At 44.9% G+C, this 18,753-nt stretch overlaps 1 protein-coding gene across 9 annotated transcripts in view; it reads right to left on the bottom strand.

Moving 5' to 3' along the window:
• Window positions 1–9,909: 9,909 nt before the first annotated feature.
• Window positions 9,910–18,753, bottom strand: part of NBEA (neurobeachin) — a 682,324-nt gene continuing 673,480 nt past the window's right edge. For all 9 annotated transcript variants that reach the window (XM_059377712.1, XM_059377713.1, XM_059377714.1 and 6 more), the window contains 4 exons: window positions 16,908–17,009; window positions 14,689–14,885; window positions 13,564–13,715; window positions 9,910–11,804 (listed from right to left, as the gene is read on the bottom strand). In XM_059377712.1, coding sequence (XP_059233695.1) covers window positions 11,714–11,804; window positions 13,564–13,715; window positions 14,689–14,885; window positions 16,908–17,009 — 542 coding nt within the window. In that variant the 3' untranslated portion in view covers window positions 9,910–11,713. The remainder of the gene's footprint in view (window positions 11,805–13,563; window positions 13,716–14,688; window positions 14,886–16,907; window positions 17,010–18,753) is intronic.

Genomic DNA, 18,753 nt, shown 5'->3' with positions numbered 1-18,753 from the left:
CTTTCCTTCTGATTATCAGCTTGTTCATCCCCTCAACGCAGTTTTGGATTCCAACGCACTTCGCGTACTTCAGGAGGCTGGAGAATCACTCAGAATGAGAGTGGGGTGAAGAGGCTCAGCGCAGCAAGCAGGTGGAGGCTGCCTGGAGGGGATTAAGAGGCGGGAAGGGAGGGGGATGGGAGGGGGAATAGGCTGTGGAGGGAGTTTCTAGGCTCCCCGTCTTCACAGGGAGCCACCCACAGCCAGCCTTCTCCCAGAGGCGAGGCGGTTCCTTGCCTTCCCCACCTTCCAACCCCCACCCTTCTGCTTTCCTTCTCAGCTGAAGCCGGTCCCCTAGGGCCTGATCCTTCCTGCCTAGGAACATTTAGTTTAGCCTGGACCTCTTCCCTGATCATCCTACATGAAAAAAGCTGCTGGGAAGGACCTCAGGCCTGGGCCCTAGACCTCTCTTGGCAGGAGTAGAGACTGAGGACTAATTTAGAGTATAATTATTTAGCTATTAGAGCACTGGTTTGGATTTGGCTTTTTAAAAAATAAAATAGCCTTACCCTCGCTCTTTGACATATCCATGACACTCTTCGACACTCCATGACACAACGCTACGGAATGAGAGCTGTGTTGTCATTTTGCCTGTTTTGCCATCACGTTTCCGGCAGTGACACTTGATACGGAAACGGCGAGTGACTCCTTAGTTTCCCCACTGAACTGTCACCCCCAAGGGTTTGTTTTACTTACACTCTGAACCCAGGACCTTACATGAAAGTTGGCAAATGATAGAGGCTTAAAACTTCGTCACATGAATGAATAAACGGATGAAAGGGCGGCTTTCACTCCCAGCAAAGATACCAGCGAAGCTTCTAGACCCTCACGAGAGATCATGGTCCCATTTCTTATATTCAGGATTTTCAAAACCACCAGATGTGCCCTCACCACTAAATTGGGGGAGCACGGCCTCTGGCCCTGGTCCGGGAGGTCCTGGGCCAGGCAGGACTGAACTTTGCAGTGTGCCAGTGAGGGTGAGATTTCCAGAAGGCCGAAAACCTCAGTCCCGCTGAGTTAGTGCTTCCAAGGGTGACCCCTCATTGAGCTGCTTTCCCATTAAATCCTTGGACTTTACCCACTACCATCATAGAAAAGGCCAAATAAAAATGGCATTTGCCCATGCTCCTGAAAAGGCAGAGCTCATTTGATTACTGGAGTTTTGATTTCTCAGTGTCTCGCACTGAAAGATGACTTCATTTCAGAATTTATGATGAGGCATCCCCTCTGTGTGTGCCTATGTCTCTGGGCCTCAGGTCTGTTATGTGAAAATAGGACTGATAAGGTTTCCTTACATGGCTGTTGCTGAGAGGGGAAGAAATAACACACTGAAGTGACCCAATGGTGTGGCGCCCCCCCCCCCCCCCCCCAGGCACTCAGTAGGAATATCTCAGTGTATTTCTTTTTTTTTTTTTTTTTAAGATTTTATTTATTTATTTGTCAGGGATAGAGGGAGAGAGAGAGAATGAGCAAGCACAGGCAGACAGAGAGGCAGGCAGAGGCAGAAGCAGGCTGCCTGCCAAGCAAGGAGCCTGATGTGGGACTTGATCCCAAGACGGTGGGATCATGACCTGGGCCGAAGGCAGCCGCTTAACCCACTGAGCCACCCAGGCGTCCCTCTCTGTGTATTTTTGATGATGCTTCTCCCCTTCTGCTTCTGGCTGGCCCCGCCTGAAAGCTCACCACGAAGTTAAGTCCTGTCACAGCAGCGACAACCCTCCTGGTTAGCAGAGCTGCTTTTTCTTCCCCGTTCCTATTGTTCTCTCTGTAAATCCCTGCGGTGTGGGCCTGTGCTTTGTGCCTGTTACCAGCCTCACCCTCAGGCCTCGCTCTTTGAACCACTCCAGCTCTCCGAGGAAGCCATTGGTCTCGCGTTTCCTCACACACAACAAAACACAGTAAGAGCCATAAACCAGCACACCCACAGTCTCCTGACACCACCGGGTCCTCAGTGCCTGGCAGGGCCACCCATTGCGCTGAGGACACTGCCTCACAACCTCCTGTCCTCCCCCCAACCCCCACCCCCAAACAACCGGTGCCTTGTGGGCAACCTGCCTTCCCACTTTCACGTTGGACGTAGCCTCTGGGGAACGTTCCTTCTGTGCCAACTCAGCAGATGCATTTCCACGAGAGCTTTTGTATTTGACCCAGCATTCTCGTTGTTCCAATTTGAAAAGGGGGTTCCGGGCATCTGGCTTGCCACACGGCTTGAAACAGAGGAGGCTTTCTGACACTTCCATAAAACACTTTTCTGCTTTAATTCCCTGGAGCTGGATTTTTGCTCGTAAGAAGCCTGGCTGATGGGGAGGAGACTCCTTCTCCAAGGCTTCTGGGGACTCTTTCTCCTGCAGGTGACTCTGGGACAGAAGTGAGGGAAGAATTTATCGATGGAGCCAGGATTTGGAGGCTCACATCCCTTCTTCTGGCTCTGCACCTCTCAAGACTGGACTGGGGGAGAAGTGCAGACTGGGCAGGGCCCCTTCGGAGCGGCAGGGGATTTTGGATGAACCGAATGTTCTCTATGGGCAGGGTTGAGCCAGTGGCTTGCTGCTGTGTCCAATAGACATAAACTTAGTTCTAAGTGCTGTTTGCTAAGAGAGTTTGCTTTGGCTTAATTCTGGGCAGAGGATGGTACCCCTTGCCCTCTTGTACCTTTGGCCTCTGGGCCTTGGAACTGCTGCTTCCTGGATTTCTTTCATTTTCTTTTCTTTCTTTCTTTTTTAAAGATTTTATTTATTTATTTGTCAGAAAGAAAATGAGAGAGAGAGAGAGAGAATGCACAAGCAGGGGGAGCAGCAGGCACGGGGAGAAATGGGCTCCCCACTGAGAAGGAAGGCCTAGGCGGGACTTGATCCAGTGACCCTGGGGTCTTGAGCTGAGCTGAAAGCAGACGCTTAGCCCACTGAGCCACCCGGGTGTCCTGCCTCTGTTTTGATTTCTGTGTCTGCTCTGTTTCTGAGGGCAAATGCCAGCTCTTAAATCAGGTGTTTGGGGATTTCAGGAAATAGCATTTCAGAAACATTCTGGATACCAACTTCATTTGATCAAGAAGGACGTGAACAATGATTGTTTACTGTTTCCTTAATTTCATTCGAAAGGAAGAGTTTAGTGCACAGAAAGGCGTCGTCTCCGAGTAGGAAGGCTTGAGTGACTTCAGCTGGAGGACAAATCCCTTCTCCAGGTTTTATTTGTCTGATTTCACTTTAGACCAAAGGTATCTTTGTCCTGGGCCTTCAGATCAGGCTTGGGGAGTGCTGATTTATTTCATGGGGTGTTTCCAGGCCTGCCCCCCCTCTTTGGCCCTCTGGGGGTACTGGCTACGTTGCCCGTGGCTGGTGACCCTGGCAGTATGTACCCAGGGCCTCCCTCATCCCAAACTCTTCGTCTTCTGCACCCCCTAGCAGAGGATGGCCAGTGTCTCTCCAGCCTGCCCCATTCCTGGCTGTTCTGGGGGTCGGATGGCGGGCAGGGGAGCAGGGTGGGAACCTTGTCACTTTTACCGCATGGATGGCTGAATGAGGCAGGAGTCATGACCTCTCTGGCCATCAGCCCTCCCCAGGCATGGAGAACTCATTTCCCGAGGCTACCTGGGAAGTGCTGGCTCAGACCTCTCTAGCCAGAGCCCCTGGGCCTGCGGCAGCCACGGCCCGCTCTGCCCTCACAGCAGTTCTCATGGGAATCTTGCCACCAGAGGAGAGGGCAGTCTGTCCAGAGGCGTCCAAGCTTCCAACCGCAGCTTTCCCTACCAGGGTTTTCGCTCTAGAAGCAAACAGGGAAAACATGTCATTACCCAAGAGAATCATTGCTCAGAGAAGGTCTGGCTAAGAACTTGAATCTCCCAGTGGTGTTGAGTGGCTTCTTGTTTTTGTTTTTGTACTGACCAAGAAGGGGCATTATAAAAACAGACCAACCAGCCAGAATGAAACCAAACAAAATCTCTTGTTTCTTACCAGGTGCTAAACAGAGCTGAAATCCAAATTTATGTCTGCATGGGGTGTTGGGAAGCTGCCGCCTCAGCCTCTTCCATGGAGGGTTCAGATTCCATCCAAAAAGGTCCACAGTCCCTGCCTCCCCCGTGAGTTCTGCTCCTGTCATACAAGCCCTTGAGTTGGTGCCTGGGGCTTCCTGGTCCGATAGTAACGCCTCACAGTTCTCTAACACTTCATGAGCAGCAAAGCATACAACTGTGCAAAGGCTCTATCTATCACATGCCTGAAAGCCTTGGCCTCACGAACATTCAGTCACCTGCCCAAGGTCAGTCACCTGCCCAAGGTCACAGAGCTTGGACCCAGACCCAAGCCTCCAAATCCCAAGTCTATTATTTTTTTCCCAAACATGACCCATGCATTTACTTGTTCATTAGTTTATTAATTCATTCAATCAACATTTTGTTTTCTTTTCTTTATTTATTTGACAGAAAGAGAGAGAGAGAGAGAGAGAGAGAGATCACAAGGAGGCAGAGAGGCAGGCAGAGAGAGAGGGGTGGGGAGCAGGCTCCCTGCTGAGCAGAGACCCACCCCCCGACATGGGGCTCGATCCCAGGACCCTGAGATCATAACCTGAACCGAAGGCAGAGGCTTAACCCACTGAGCCACCCAGGTGCCCCTCGATCAACATTTTCAAGGGCCTAGCATGTAGGTTCACAGTCCAGTGGGAAAGACAGACACATAAATGACAGTGACAATATAGTTTTGTGCTCAATGTCCAGGACAGCAAAAGGAAAAATCCGCCAGTCGAGCTGTCTTGTAGTTAGGGAAGATGTGTGTCAGTGAGCAGTGAGAAGACAGGGAGATGGGTGCAAAAGGAGACGTGTGTGTGTAAGCAATCCTGTGCGCAGAGATGGGCACCACCTGTGAGGGGAAGGGGACGTCCCTGAGGAGAAGGCATTGGAGCCAAGGCTGTCATTGGAAGAAAAACAGTGCTCATCAAGACAGGGAAGCCAAGATGGCAGACCTGCAAACCCCAGGAGAAAGAGGCTGCTGCTGGGTGCCAGGCTGGCTCAGTTGTTAAGCGTCTGCCTTCTGCTCAGGTCATGATCCCAGGGTCATGGGATCAAGTCCTGATTCGGGCTTCCTGCTTTGCAGGGAGCCTGCTTCTCCCTCTCCTACTCCCCTTGCTTGTGTTCCCTCTCCTCTGTGTCTCTCTCTGTCAGATTAAATAAATAAAATTAAAAAAAAAAAAAAAAAAGGCTGCTGCTGGAGGTGGTTACCAGCTCTGACTTTGGGACAAGCTTATGTCTGACAAATCTGGAGTGGTCACAAGAGTCAGTGTGAGGCAGGGCACATTTTTTTTTTTAACTTTTTAAAGTACGCTTTTTACTCATGTATAACATACACATGGAGAAGTACACAAGTAATTACTGAACATACAGCTCAATGAATATTCACAAAGAGAATGCCCCAGGGTAGCACACCCAGCTCACCAGAGACAACCTAAAGCCCCAAGATAGGACTCCGGCCCCCCAGGGTCCCCCTTCCAGACCCTTACCAGTTACAGTCTCCTACTGAGAGTAATCCCTGTTCTGATTTGTAACAGCCTGTGCCAGCTTCACCGGGTGTGGGACTTTGTGTAAACTCTGGTATATACTCTTTCGTGTCTGGAATTTTCTAGTCAACATCTATGTTTGGTTATTAGGAACAAAGTTGCTAAGGGCATTCCCCCTGCCCACCCAGATCTTGTTGATGGAAAAAAACAGGCATTTCATTTGGGTCTTTACTTAAACATGGGATTGCTGGGTTCTACTATAGGCTGGGAAGAGGCTTAGTTTTACTACCAAATGTAGACTGTGTCCCATCTTTTTCAGCAGAGGTAGGGAGCTGGGGACAGGGGGCTATATTAGTCAAGGGTGCTTTCATTTGCTCTCAAGCACCAAAAATACAGCTTTGATCAATTAGGGCAGGTGAAGGGGGGGATGTTTTTTGGTCATTGAGTAAAGCAGGGGTCCAGAATTGGGCCACCTATTAGAATGAGGGCCACCTATTAGAATGAGGGGTTTGTGGGCTGTGGCTAATGGACGAGTGCACATAATCTTTCATTTCTCATGGCTTTCTCCTCACCTATTGACCACAGGCTTTCTCTGTGTGACGGAGAACATGGTTGCTAGCAGTCCCTGGTTTCTCAGTAACAGATTAGTGACACCAGAGGAGAAGACTTCTCTCCCCCACTTCCGCATATCCAAATTTCAAGGAAGGCTCTGGCCAGTCAACCCTTGTCCAATCACTGAACTCACCAGAATGGAGGTGATATGGACAGACGTGAATCCAGGAGGTCCCAAGGATTGGGGTCCAGTAAACCATATCACAGGAAAGGGAGGAAAAGTACCCCCTCCCAACCATTGCATAGAAGACAAATAGGGGTTGCCTGGGTGGCTCAGTGGGTTAAGCCTCTGCCTTGGGCTCAGGTCATCTCAGGGTCCTGGGATCGAGTCCCGCATCGGGCTCTCTGCTCAGCAAGGAACCTGCTTCCTCTCTCTGCCTGCCTCTCTGCTTACTTGTGATCTCTCTCTATCAAATAAATAAATAAAATCTTAAAAAAAAAAAAAAGAAGACAAATAGGAAAAGGATGCCAAACAGATGAAATGAAACATGTTCACTAGACTGTGGAAGGCAATGTCCATCCGAACTCTACTGAGAGCCAGGTGTTCCACCAGGGGATAGATGTACGTTATGAAATCTGATTGTCAAAAACAGCTTGTAGGGGATGCCTGGGTGGCTCAGTTGGTTAAGCCGCTGCCTTTGGCTCAGGTCATGATCCTAAGGTCCTGGGATCGAGTCCCGCATCGGGCTCCTTGCTCAGCGGGGAGCCTGCTCCCTTCTCTGCCTCTGCCTCCCACTCTGTCTGCTTGTGTGCTCTCTCTCTCTCTCTCTGACAAATAAATAAATAAATAAAAATCTTAAAAAAAAAAACAACTTGTAGTGTAGATGCTATTATAACCATTTTAATTGATGAGGGAACTTAAAGTTTACTTCCGGAGTGAGAAGCCCCATTATTGCATCATGCTCTTCTGCGCTCGAACTGACCAGAATACCAGGAGAAATTCTTATCCCAAATCATGTCAGCTCCCCCTTTTTTTTCCCAACTGGATGAATGTGAGTAAAAAGCAGTAATTTAAAAATTTATTCCTTCTTTTATAGCTATGGGAATTGTTATAATCAGTGATTCCTTGAGCCTGGATGGATAAAGCCCATGACTGGAGGACCACAGAGCGGGGCAGGAGAGGGCAATCCCAAGTAGTGGGGAGAAGTGTCACATCCCAGCCAACTTTATCACTTTTATCTGGGGATCTGGTATTTATCTGTTATGTTCAGCAAGTCTACATTTATTGAAATCTATGTGAATCCAACATTGTACTAAGGCTGTGGGATAAAAGGGTGCCATTGCCCAGGAGACTCACAGCCACCAGGGAAGAGAGACAAGTAAGCCATGACCACACACCACTCAGTGCTGTGAGAGGGACATACCAGGCTTGAGGAAGCTAATGCAGCAGGCAGGGAAAGCCTCACGGAGAAGGGAGCACCTGAGCTGAATCTATAACAATAGGTAGAAGTATTATGATGTTGTAATTTACTTGAAAATATCCACGGTAGCCATTGTGATAATATTCGCTAATTGATACTACATACTTTTTTTCTTTTTAAGATTTTATTTATTTATTTGAGAGAGAGCGAGAGAGAGCATGAGAGGGCAGAAGGTCAGAGGGAGAAGCAGACTCCCCATGGAGCTGGGAACCGGATGTAGGACTCCATCCCTGGACTCCAGGAGGATGAACTGAGCCGAAGACAGTTGCTTAACCAACTGAGCCACCAGGTGCCCTGATACTGCATTCTAAGGGGTGGTCAGTTGCTCTGATCAGAGATTCATGCCCCAGATAATTTAATCAGCAAGGTCTCAATATACGTCAGGGCCTAGAGCTCCAACTTCCTTATTCCAAAGGAAACCAAAAGCTTTTATTAAGTTAGGATAGTGAATGCCAAGAACTGCTTTTCAGTGGGGGAAATTTTTGCCGCCTTAATTAGCATAAGGGATGCTACAAATGGTCTCTCATTGATGAAATTAGTGGTAGTTAATATATGTGAATTCAATATGCACTGGCTACGGTATTTTAGAGACCTTTCCTACCTCTTCACATCCAGGTATAAGAATCCACTGAAGACATTAGTCTATATCCTTAGTTTGGGTGCCCGAAGCTGATACCCAAATGATTGCACTGGATGGCATCACAGCCTTCTGATGGCATCATAAGGCTGATAGGATCCTTCTCCTAAAATGTTGACACAAATGGTTGTCAGGTCATCTAAAAAGGCATTGGAATTCACCACCCAGAAGAACTCTATGCTTGGTTTTGTACTTGACTGCTAGTGTATGTTTGTGAAAGGGGCCCTTGGGTGATGCCGTCAGTTGAGCACGTGACTTGTGATCTCCCCTCGGGTCTGGATCTCACGGTCATGAGTTCAAGCCCCACACTGGGCTCCACACTGGTGAAAAGCTATCTCCACATGTGGTAGAATTTGGTCCTGAAAACTGTTTGCATCATAATATAGTGTGCACGTGCGGTTTGGGTGCTACCTTTCCCTGCCAAAAGACTGACCACGACTAATTGATTTCGGTCGATTTGCAACAAGTTCAGATAGTAAACGCAATGAAGTGCTCTCTGGGTGGGGGAGCACTAGGGCCCAAGGCACAGGGAAGTTCTCAGGGATTTGGAAATAGGCGGGTGCCCCAGAGGTACTGGGTGCCGGAGAGGGATAATGAGAATGTTTCTCTCCTGAAGAACTTCTGTGCTCAATTACTGAGTTGGGATTTCATCCCTCACATTAGTGATGTTGAAAACATGCCCAAGGATGACCCACAGTGGAATCGCTTGGGAGAAAAGGGGCCTAGGTTCCACTCTTAAAAATAAGCTCCCCAGGCAATCTCCGCACCCGCTCCCCCTTCCCCCCGACCCCACCAGAGTTTAAGAATATAGAAAGCACGTGCTAGGGTGCTCAGCAGTGGGATGACTGGGTATGTGACTGGGTGGTAGTGAACCAGAGCCACCAGCAGCAGGGAGTTTGACTCGAGACGCCGCTACTGGTCAGGAGGTTTTGGTGACAGTTCAGATGATGGTTCTAGAAGCAGGGAGTTGGTTTAAAGAGCCACCAGTAGCCAGCCTGACTGAGTGACTGATGGGCTGCCAGAAGGCCGGTTTGAGGGAGCTGGCTGGGCTTATGATGAGTGACAGATGTCTGGCTGGGGGACAGAGTGGAGAGTGATAGGAGCAAGCCTTTCTCAGGCTGTGGTTGGTTGTCCTTTTGGTCTGGAGTATGCAGATGGAAGCTTGCTTGCAGTTCTGTCGCTCCCTGGGCTGGCTGGGCTGCTACCCCACTGCCCGCGCCAAACCAGCCAAATAGAGTCCCCTCAGCACCCCCTCCCCCCGCCCGCACCCCCCCTCCTCTGCCCTGCTGGCAGCTGCTCAGCTCCTGCGGGTTGCTCAGTCCCTGCCCGTGTCATGCCTGGTCCACGACAAATTCTAGAAAGCACGGATCGATTGAGAACAGCATTATTTGATAATATTCATGTAATGAGCAAATATACCCTTCACCATCACCTACATTTAGTTCCTTTTAAATAAAATAAAAATAATCCAAAAAGTGGATTATGTGGAAGAAACAACCGGGCTGTTTCCCTCTGGTCACTGTTGCCCCAAATCCCTGCCAGATGGTCAAGCAGAGAAGCTCACGTTTCAGCAAATTACAGAACCTCATTAGGACTCTAGTTCATGTTTTGAGATGCCGTAGGCCTTTATATGAGGTGATGCTGATTTCTTAAACTTGTATGACAACATAATGAATGCATGTTAGTGAAGTGTCCAATGAAATGTGAAACAATCAGTGAATTCTTTGCATATTTTATTTTTCTTTTTTTGATTTCCAACTCACACACATCTGGCATATTTTACATCTTTGCAATAAAACATGGTTACAATAGCTTAAGGAATTTATATATCCAAAATATTTCACCATGATCTCAAGATGAAATGAACTTGTCTTCCAGATGTTCAGTATCCTCCCAATTCTAAGCTACAAACTCAAGATATTGCTTACAGCCTGGTGATGAATAACTTAATCATTACGCTGATCCCCCAGAATTTCAGAATATCATAAATACAAACAACAATGAAGAAGGAATTCAGTGCTAAAACTTACTAATACAAGGTGGATGACAAATAAGTAATCACGTCAATAAATAATGATATGTTTCTGGTGCAAAGTGCCAATACAAAGAACCCATTATCTTGTTGTATCTTTTTAAATAAATGACTGCAAGTGAGTATAAATTCTGAGAAAATTACATTCCTGGAACATGCCTCATAGCCCTACCGACACAATATGTACATCTATGACGATACAGCCACCAAATATACAAAGAAGAAACATGAATAAAGTGTATATACCCCTGGGCGTATAACTTGATCAGTACAAGGTATGGAAAATCATTTGATACCCATCATTTTATATCATAAAAGATGAAGTGCCTTAGGCTAAGAATGTGGCTTTAGGTGAGAATTGCACAAGAACCTAAAAGAATAACCTCAGTTATTGTTATAATAAAGCCAGACTCGTTATTAAAGAAACTAAGCTATTTGAGAACCAAGGAGGAAGAAAACAAACAAACAAAAAAACCAAAAAACAAAACAAAAAAAAACCCCCAAAAACGGAACCAAAAATAGTTAGCATCAGATTCTCCTCCCCTAATGTACACACACTAAGCCAGCAGGATGACTCTGGAAGAGATGTCCAGGAGTTGGGAAGTCATTACTATGGAACTAATGATCGTGACTCCTATTTATACAATAAAAACCAAGACCTCATCCCTAAGCCCCCTTTCTGCTGTGTCTTCAAATTATGAAGGGTAGGGCTGAATTTTCTTTGTATAAAGTAGCAAAAATGGCAAATAATGGCTTAGTATCCAAATGCTTTATGAGCAAATTTCACTTAGAAGGGATGAATTTAGATTAAAAAGTGCAAACCATATTTGGTGAGAATGTCAAAAATTACTGATTGAGCCCAAATTCAACCCTTTCATACAAGCTGTGTCCTTGGACAGATCTTTCTGTTTCATAGTGTGAATGCACCTGTTCCATCAAGACATCAGGATTAAAGAACATGCAAGTTGTAACTCCACAATAAAATTAAGAAACGTTTTGTTCTTTATACAAGGTTTTACTTTTACAAAAGTATCCCTTTAAATAAGATGCATCTGATGTACAAAGTATCAAACGTGTTTTTTTTTTTTTTCTCAGCTTGAAAAGAGGCTGGAAATGGGATGCAGGTTAGGTTCAAAGCTTAAACTTTGTAACAACTGGACACAAGGTTCCTCAGAATTGTCAAAAGTCTCTTGTGACGCGTCCTACTACCTTTTCTCAATAAACAACAATATATGAAATAATTACCAAAACATCTCCTAATTCATATAATTTACATGATATAAGCTTGCTTGGTAGCAGCTGGTGTTCAGTCGTGAAAAAACACACAAAGGAAAATGGCTGCTGACTACAATGTACAGCTATTGCTGGGTGTGATGGAATGTACAAACGGAGGTCGATGTAGACGAGTTTTTTCCACCAGAGATACTGCCTTTCCATGAAGCACTTGTGCTCTCAGCTTTGACTTGGCTTTTGGTTCTTCATTTGTCTTCAGTATCTGTTCTGATGTTCATAATGCCACCGATTAAAATCTATATTAAAAGCTACGATGCTACCAGAGGCCATGCCAGTGATCAGCGTCCTGGAAGAGCAGAGACAGTCGTTAAGAATGAGGTGAGCTCCCTGATGGGGCTGCTCCTTTCTACTAGACCCTGCTACCATCTCTGAGTTCCCCCTGGGTCTTAGTTTTGGGGCCATCGACACGGGATTACAATTTATTCCTGGTTCTCCCTGGAGAACTTGAATCGATCCTGCTCAGACCCAGACTGCCAGACTAGTGTTGTTTAGTTTTGGACCAGACGGCTCACCAGGTAAGTATTTTTCGGGGAAGTAGCCTCAGTGTGTGTATATCACTTCTGTGCATGTGCTTCTGCTCTAACGTATCGGGGACAGTGTAAGACACAATAATAACTGAAATTAGGGATGAGATTTACATAGAAATAGAAACCTGACCAGTGTCTTTCTTCACTCCTCTTTGGAGACACCGACCCTCTCTCCTGATGCCTAATGAAGAAAGCCCTCCTCACCCCTCCAGAAGTCAGTCACCTCCTTCTCCTGACATGCCGTCCCTGCCTCCCTCATATACAATTACTATGATTATTTGAGCTCCTAGGGGGTCAGTAATCTTAGTACCTGGAAGTGTTACTCTGTGATGACAGCGAATGTTGGCAGCATGAATACACGCGTGCGTAAGACTGTCAGGGAGAGCACTGGATCTACTCACTTTATTTCAAATACTTTAGAAACACTCAGGTATCCACACCTAATTACACAACAAAGCATTCCCATTTACTCATGAATAGGGACTGCAGCATTTTGGAACATTGCTTCTTTTAAGTTTTCTTTAAAGACAGGCTAGGCTGCATATCAAAAATACTTCTTTCCCGAAGGGGTACTGTATTTTCTTGATGACTTCAGTACCATTTTACTAGATTGTGTAGGTGCTTTGTTAAGTTTGTGGTATAGCCTTACTGTTTATAATATTTTGAAACCTCTATCTTTATAAAGAATATACGTATAGTTTTAAAAAGTTGGTTAATAAGCTTTTATTTCTGATAAATATACAGAAAAAAGAAGAAATTACATACCCTGTTAAGATTATAGAGTTTAAAATTGTTTAAATTGTTAGAAATTTTAGACTTCATATTTCAAGTATCCTTTTCCCTTTACAGTAAACCCCAAGGTGAGTTTTAGGGACTAGTAAAATCCTGTTGCCAACCGAGGGAAAATGAAAAATTTTATTAATTGCTTAACTCTCACATCAATTCTTTCAAAAAAAAATTGTAGTGTTTCGGGGAAATATATAAACTGTAACAAAATAACATAAATGAGGAATATGTGCATAAGAAAGGGGGGGGGAGGGATGGTCTCAGTAACAGGTGAGTGTTTGTAGCTTTTCAAACAGAGGTCAGTTCTGGGGGCATTGCTAGCTACAAGCATGTCTCAAGCTGAAACACACCTGAGCAGAGAAGCATGAATCTCCTTTTCAGAATGGAAGCCGGGGGGCCTGTCTGAGACGGGGTGAGGATCTTAGAACAGAGACGTCGGTGGGAATAATTCTGTTTTGGGCAGTGTCTGCATGTGCCGGTTCTTCCTGAGACCCATGTCTTCCTTTCTTGTTTCCGCCCACCACCCCTTCTGACTTTCCTCCTCTGTTTTCTTCTGACCAGAATCCTTTCGTATAGCACTTCCTCCCCGCCTCCACGTACGCTTTTCGGTGCTAGTCTTTCTTCCATCTGGGTGCTGGAATCTTATTCACAGCACCTGTCACCCTTGGTAGAATGTAAAGAACTTTCAGTGATAGTCCTGACATGATTACGTTTCTCCCTGATGGGGCTCACCTCTGGTCATGGGACAAGTCCATTGCTCTAATGCCAGCATCACATCCGGGGTAAATGTACAGCTGCTTGAAGTCACAGGCCTGCCAGACCTCCACCACACCGTTGTCGCCTCCGGTCACCAGGTTCTGGCCATCACTGCTCAGGAGAATGGCCTTTGGAAAACGCAGAGAAACAACAATTTCTCTCAGTTTTTCCCAGATGGTCAATGTTCATTACTGAAAAGCCCTCGATCCAGTTCTCTCATAATTATTATCTACTTTTAGCCATTTGTCCAAGTTGCCTGAAGTCCAGTTCACAAAATTTCCAATGTGGAATTCATCAGGGTTCTTACATAAACAAAGGGTCTTATTAAAACCAATTACGGTTACAAAATAACAGAGGTCCCAGAGAGAATATTATCAATCTAATTCAGGAAGAACTTGAGAATTAAGTAACATGATGTTTTGTTAAGTCCTGAACATGAACAATGTCAAGACTTTCAGAACAAATGGCAGAAGCATATTTCAAAAACAGTTTCTAATAACGATAAAGCAACCATCACAATTCATTTCTGAGTGAACGGCAGTCTGGAACATGTAATTGTGGTCTGGGGCCCTAAAGGTAAGATTCTTTGACAATCAACTCACTTTTAATGTCAGGGGTGCAGCACTGTATATAAAGGAGCCGAAGAAAAATCTCCTTAGGGGTCTGACCTCTAATCAAACAAAAGCTATCATCTTTAAAACCTAATTCACTGAGTTAACTACTTGGGATTAAATGCACTTTGGGTTTGTTCAAAGCACTCATCTACATGAATTTACAGGCTTTTAAAACCAGCACACATTTGGGGCACCTGGGTGGCTCAGATGGTTCAGCTTCTGCCTTCAGCTCAGGTGGTGATCTCAGGGTCGCCCCTTCCTGTCTCCATCCCCTCGCTCAGCGGGGAATCTGCTTCTCTCTCTCCTTCACCCCCCCACCCCACCCATGCTCTTTCTCTCAAATAAATACATAATATCTTGAAAAACAAACCAGCACACATTTATTTATCTGGATACCTGAGAAATTCTATTATAAATTGTTTAATGTAAGAAGGTCGATCTATCTCTTGGCTTCAGTCCCTGTTTAGCACTGAATATGAAGATTTACCCTGGTTGAATCGTTGATCTCCATCTGAGCCAGAAGTTTCCCGTTAATGCTGAAATTGCTGAATCGCCCTCGTTCATAGTATATGATACAGTGGCCTTCGCTAGAAACGGAAATCAAGCGCGGGAACAAGCAGTTTTCTGGTCCTTCAAGGGCTCGCAGCAAATCTCCAGTGATGGTGTGGACAAGGCAAGGGCCCTCTGCAGAAGGAAGAAATCCACGGCCACAGTCATTCGTGACAAGTCACATATGAACACTCACTAACCCACAAACCCTACCTGGCTATGTACACTCTGATTTGTTGCAAGAAGGCAGAAAGGAAAGAGGTAAGGCTGGCAGAAGCCAAGCACAGATGGTATATTTAAACAGATCATAGGTGCGACTGATGAATTGTTGAGCACTACATCCGAAACTAATGATGTCCTATATGTTGGCTAATTGAATTAAAAAATATATATATATTTATATATTAAAACAAACAAACAACAACAATAACAACAACAAAACCCAGATTGAATACAGGGAGCTGTTAACACACACAGATCTTCCCAATTTTTTATCTAGGGAAATACTTGGTCTTTTCCTTCATGAGATAATATTCATAAAAAAGGATACACCTCATAGATAATGTGACAAGAGAAGACTGAATGTCCCGAAGTTTTCTTTTTTAGTTTTTGTTTTTGGAAGTTTTCTTTTTTAGTTATGTTTCTCAAAAGTTTAGGAGAATGACCAAAACAACTGCTAATTTTCTTGAGTATCATCAAAACTTCAGCATTGTATCATATAAATACATTGCTATCAAAGGAATTTTACCTTCTCCATAATCCATACACAAAATGTAAAAGGCAAAATTAAGATACTTAATCAAGTAATTCAGACAGCTGAAACACGTTTTGTCTGTGAATATAAACAATGAGGCAAGAGTATAAAAGTAGGCTGGGGAGTGACTTATTTTCCTCTGCACCCACCCCTCCCCAAGGAGAAATTGTGTTGATAAGATAAAAATTTCACTAGGCAAGTTGACAGAAATAACTGGTTCATATAGTTTGGTATTACCCACCCGCCAACAAAACCACCTCACAAAGAGAGTTAATGCATTTCATTTCTGTTCCAATTGACTCCAGTAGATATGTAGTTTACGAAACAAGTGGCATTATAAGGCTAAGTCTTTTCCTGATCACCAAAAGAAAATTCGGGAGAAAAAGAAAATAGCAATCACCTCTCATATCACCTGCTGCCTTTAGAAAATACCATTTTTTCCCTATACCTACTATGTGTCTTTGTTTTCTTTTCCTTTTCACTTTACAGGATAGAATAACGTTACACATATTGTTGCTCTTTCCTTTTTTGATTAAAAAGACATTTATTGAAAATATCCTATGTGGGGTCATTTACTCTTAGATATAAAAGTGAAAAAAACAGTCTCTAACCTTCAGGCATTACATCCATTTTCCATAAAGCAGCCAGGATAAGCTCCTAAAAACCAAATCTGATCATCACATCACTTTGCTTAAAAAAACTTCAGTGGCTTCCTACTACCCCCAGAATAAAATACACATGGCAAATCCACCGGCCTGCCCGCCTGCCAGCCTTCTCTCTCCCTAGCTCTGCCACCACAAGTACCCACTCAGCCCCTCTGGTATTCTGCCATTTCTCCTGAGCCCCAGGCTCCTTCCTGCCCCAGAGCCTCACCACGGAGAATTGGGCATCTGATCTAGGATGGGAATCTGAGTTTCCTGCCTTTTCTTGACACCACACTTTTTCCACAAAAAGTAACCCCCCCCCCCCCCAAGTAATCATGTTTCCTTTCCCACCAACCTCAATACAGCCCTGGGCCTTAGGAAGGAAGGGGCTCTGGTGGGAGGTGGGTCCAAGGTTATGTCTGAGAAGCAACCTGATGCCCCCAGGACTCCCATTGCCTCACGGTACCTCCCCCCACCTTTTATATGTTCTTTTCAATGGCTGCATCGTAGGGATGTGCTGCAGTTTAATTTACCAGTGTCCTGGCTAGAATGCTGGTGACCACAAAATACCACATAAAATTTTATGTATGTTCCATATTAGTACTAGTAAATATTAATAAGAAAACAAAACAGTTACAAGGAACCCAAGGATTCCATTGTCTGTAGAGAGCCTCCCAAAGGCAATAAATCATAAATCACAGTTAGTTGAGAAAACAGTACCGTTTTAAAAGACCTAAAATGAAGGAAATGCCTTCTGACCTTTAGCACCACTGATAACAAGTCCAAGTTCGGCACAGACAGAAACACAGACAACTTCATGGTCATGGCCTGTGAGGACAGCTCTGGGTGCAGGATAGTCACCTGCAAGGAAACAGCAGCAGTGGGTTAGTACAGACCGATGCCAGAAACGAAGGGCTATACCATTAAATCAAACATTTAAAAATCGTTAATGCTTATTAAGAGCATTTACTAGCCATGTGATCATGAGCCGGTGGCTTAACCTCTCTGCGGTTTTCTCACCTGTAAACTACTAACTACTACAGTAACCCTACAATACGGGTCATTCAGGTGACTTGAGTAAGTTAACGGATATGTTGTAACAACATCATGACACATAGCTACCCTGCTTTTCCCACTGTTAAGAATAGACACCAAACCTGCCACAGCATTTATATGCATTATCTCATTTAATTATGGCAAAGGTCATATGAGACAGGTACTGTTATTATCTCTATTTTATAGCGTAGAAACCAAGGCTTTGCAAGGTTATTCAACCTGCACAAATTCAAACAGCTAGCAAGTGTTGGAATTGAACCCAGAACTATCTAATTTTGAAACTCATGCTCTTACCCATTTAAAAATGTTCTCTACAATCTCCAACAACATATGCTGAGGAGCTTTGATTTTGAGGGGAGGGAAAAGTAGTGAAGGGAAAGAAGAGATGATCATCTTAAGTTTCCACCTGACTTAATATTAAATCGAAGCTAGCCAACAAGTCCAGCTCTGTTACACGACGTAAGCATTTTCACTGCCAAGTGCTTTCACAATCATTAAGTAAATGATTTTTAAGTGACAGGCATTCTTCTAAGCAGGCTCGGAGCTGGAAGTGTAAAGAGGTGTAAGGCATGACATGGAACTCTTGCAAACTCATCAGTAACAACTATGGCCTTTCCCAGGCTTCCCACCGGACAATGCCAAGTGTGAGGAAGAACAGATTATGTGCACAGAGATAGCAGGGATCCAAAGACCTGCGCATAAAGAGCATCAGAATGTCTGGTGAGTAACCCGCACAAAGACAGTGTGAGAAGGATCAGCAAAGTTGAGAGGGCGGCACGCCCAACATGATCTTATTGGGTCCGACCGTTTGGAGAAGCCCATCTGGGAGAGAGATGAGAGGTCTCTACAGACTTGGGTGCAGACTTGTGAAGGAAAAGGAAACAATGGCAAGTCACAGAGGCACTGTGGAAGGCGAACGGGCTAATGGTGCCAACCTGTGTAGGGTTCTTGGTGGTTCCCTTGGTAGGTGGGAAAAGAAAGCCCGTGTTGGCCATCCTGGGTGTATGTGAGGACCTTTAAAAGACTCACTGCAGTGAAATTCTGCTGGAGGTGGGGTGATCAGAAAGGGGGATGTGAAACAGTAACAGTACAGGTTGGACCTGACCCGCTCAATGAAATTCAACAAATTATTTATCAATGCCTTGTAATACCCCACTACTTCCATTTTGCATTAACATCACGCTTATTAATGTCTTATGTTGCCTATTTCTGTTTTCGTTTGTAAACAGTTCCAGCTGACTCATACTGTCTGACATTGGTTTATACGGATGTGTGGTTTAGTTGACTCTACAGTATCAGCTTAGCAAACATAAGGAAGTAGTACACATAAATACGCCTCTGTGCATATTTCCAAATAAATTATTTCATCTTCAGTGGATTATTGACCATCACTTTTTCTCCTTGAAAAGGCACGTTGGAACTTGGTCTTGTAACTGCAACTCCCCCAGAATTCTTGGTATTCCTCAAACTAGGGTCTGTGTACCCTGGGCTCTGTGGATGTTTTCTTGGGAGTGAAAAGTTCCATGGAAAATTTTAAAATCCAGATTTA

The sequence above is a fragment of the Mustela nigripes genome, chromosome 15 (assembly GCF_022355385.1).
Source record: "Mustela nigripes isolate SB6536 chromosome 15, MUSNIG.SB6536, whole genome shotgun sequence".
Lineage (NCBI taxonomy): Eukaryota > Metazoa > Chordata > Mammalia > Carnivora > Mustelidae > Mustela > Mustela nigripes.
This window is presented reverse-complemented; position numbering and strand designations above follow the sequence as displayed.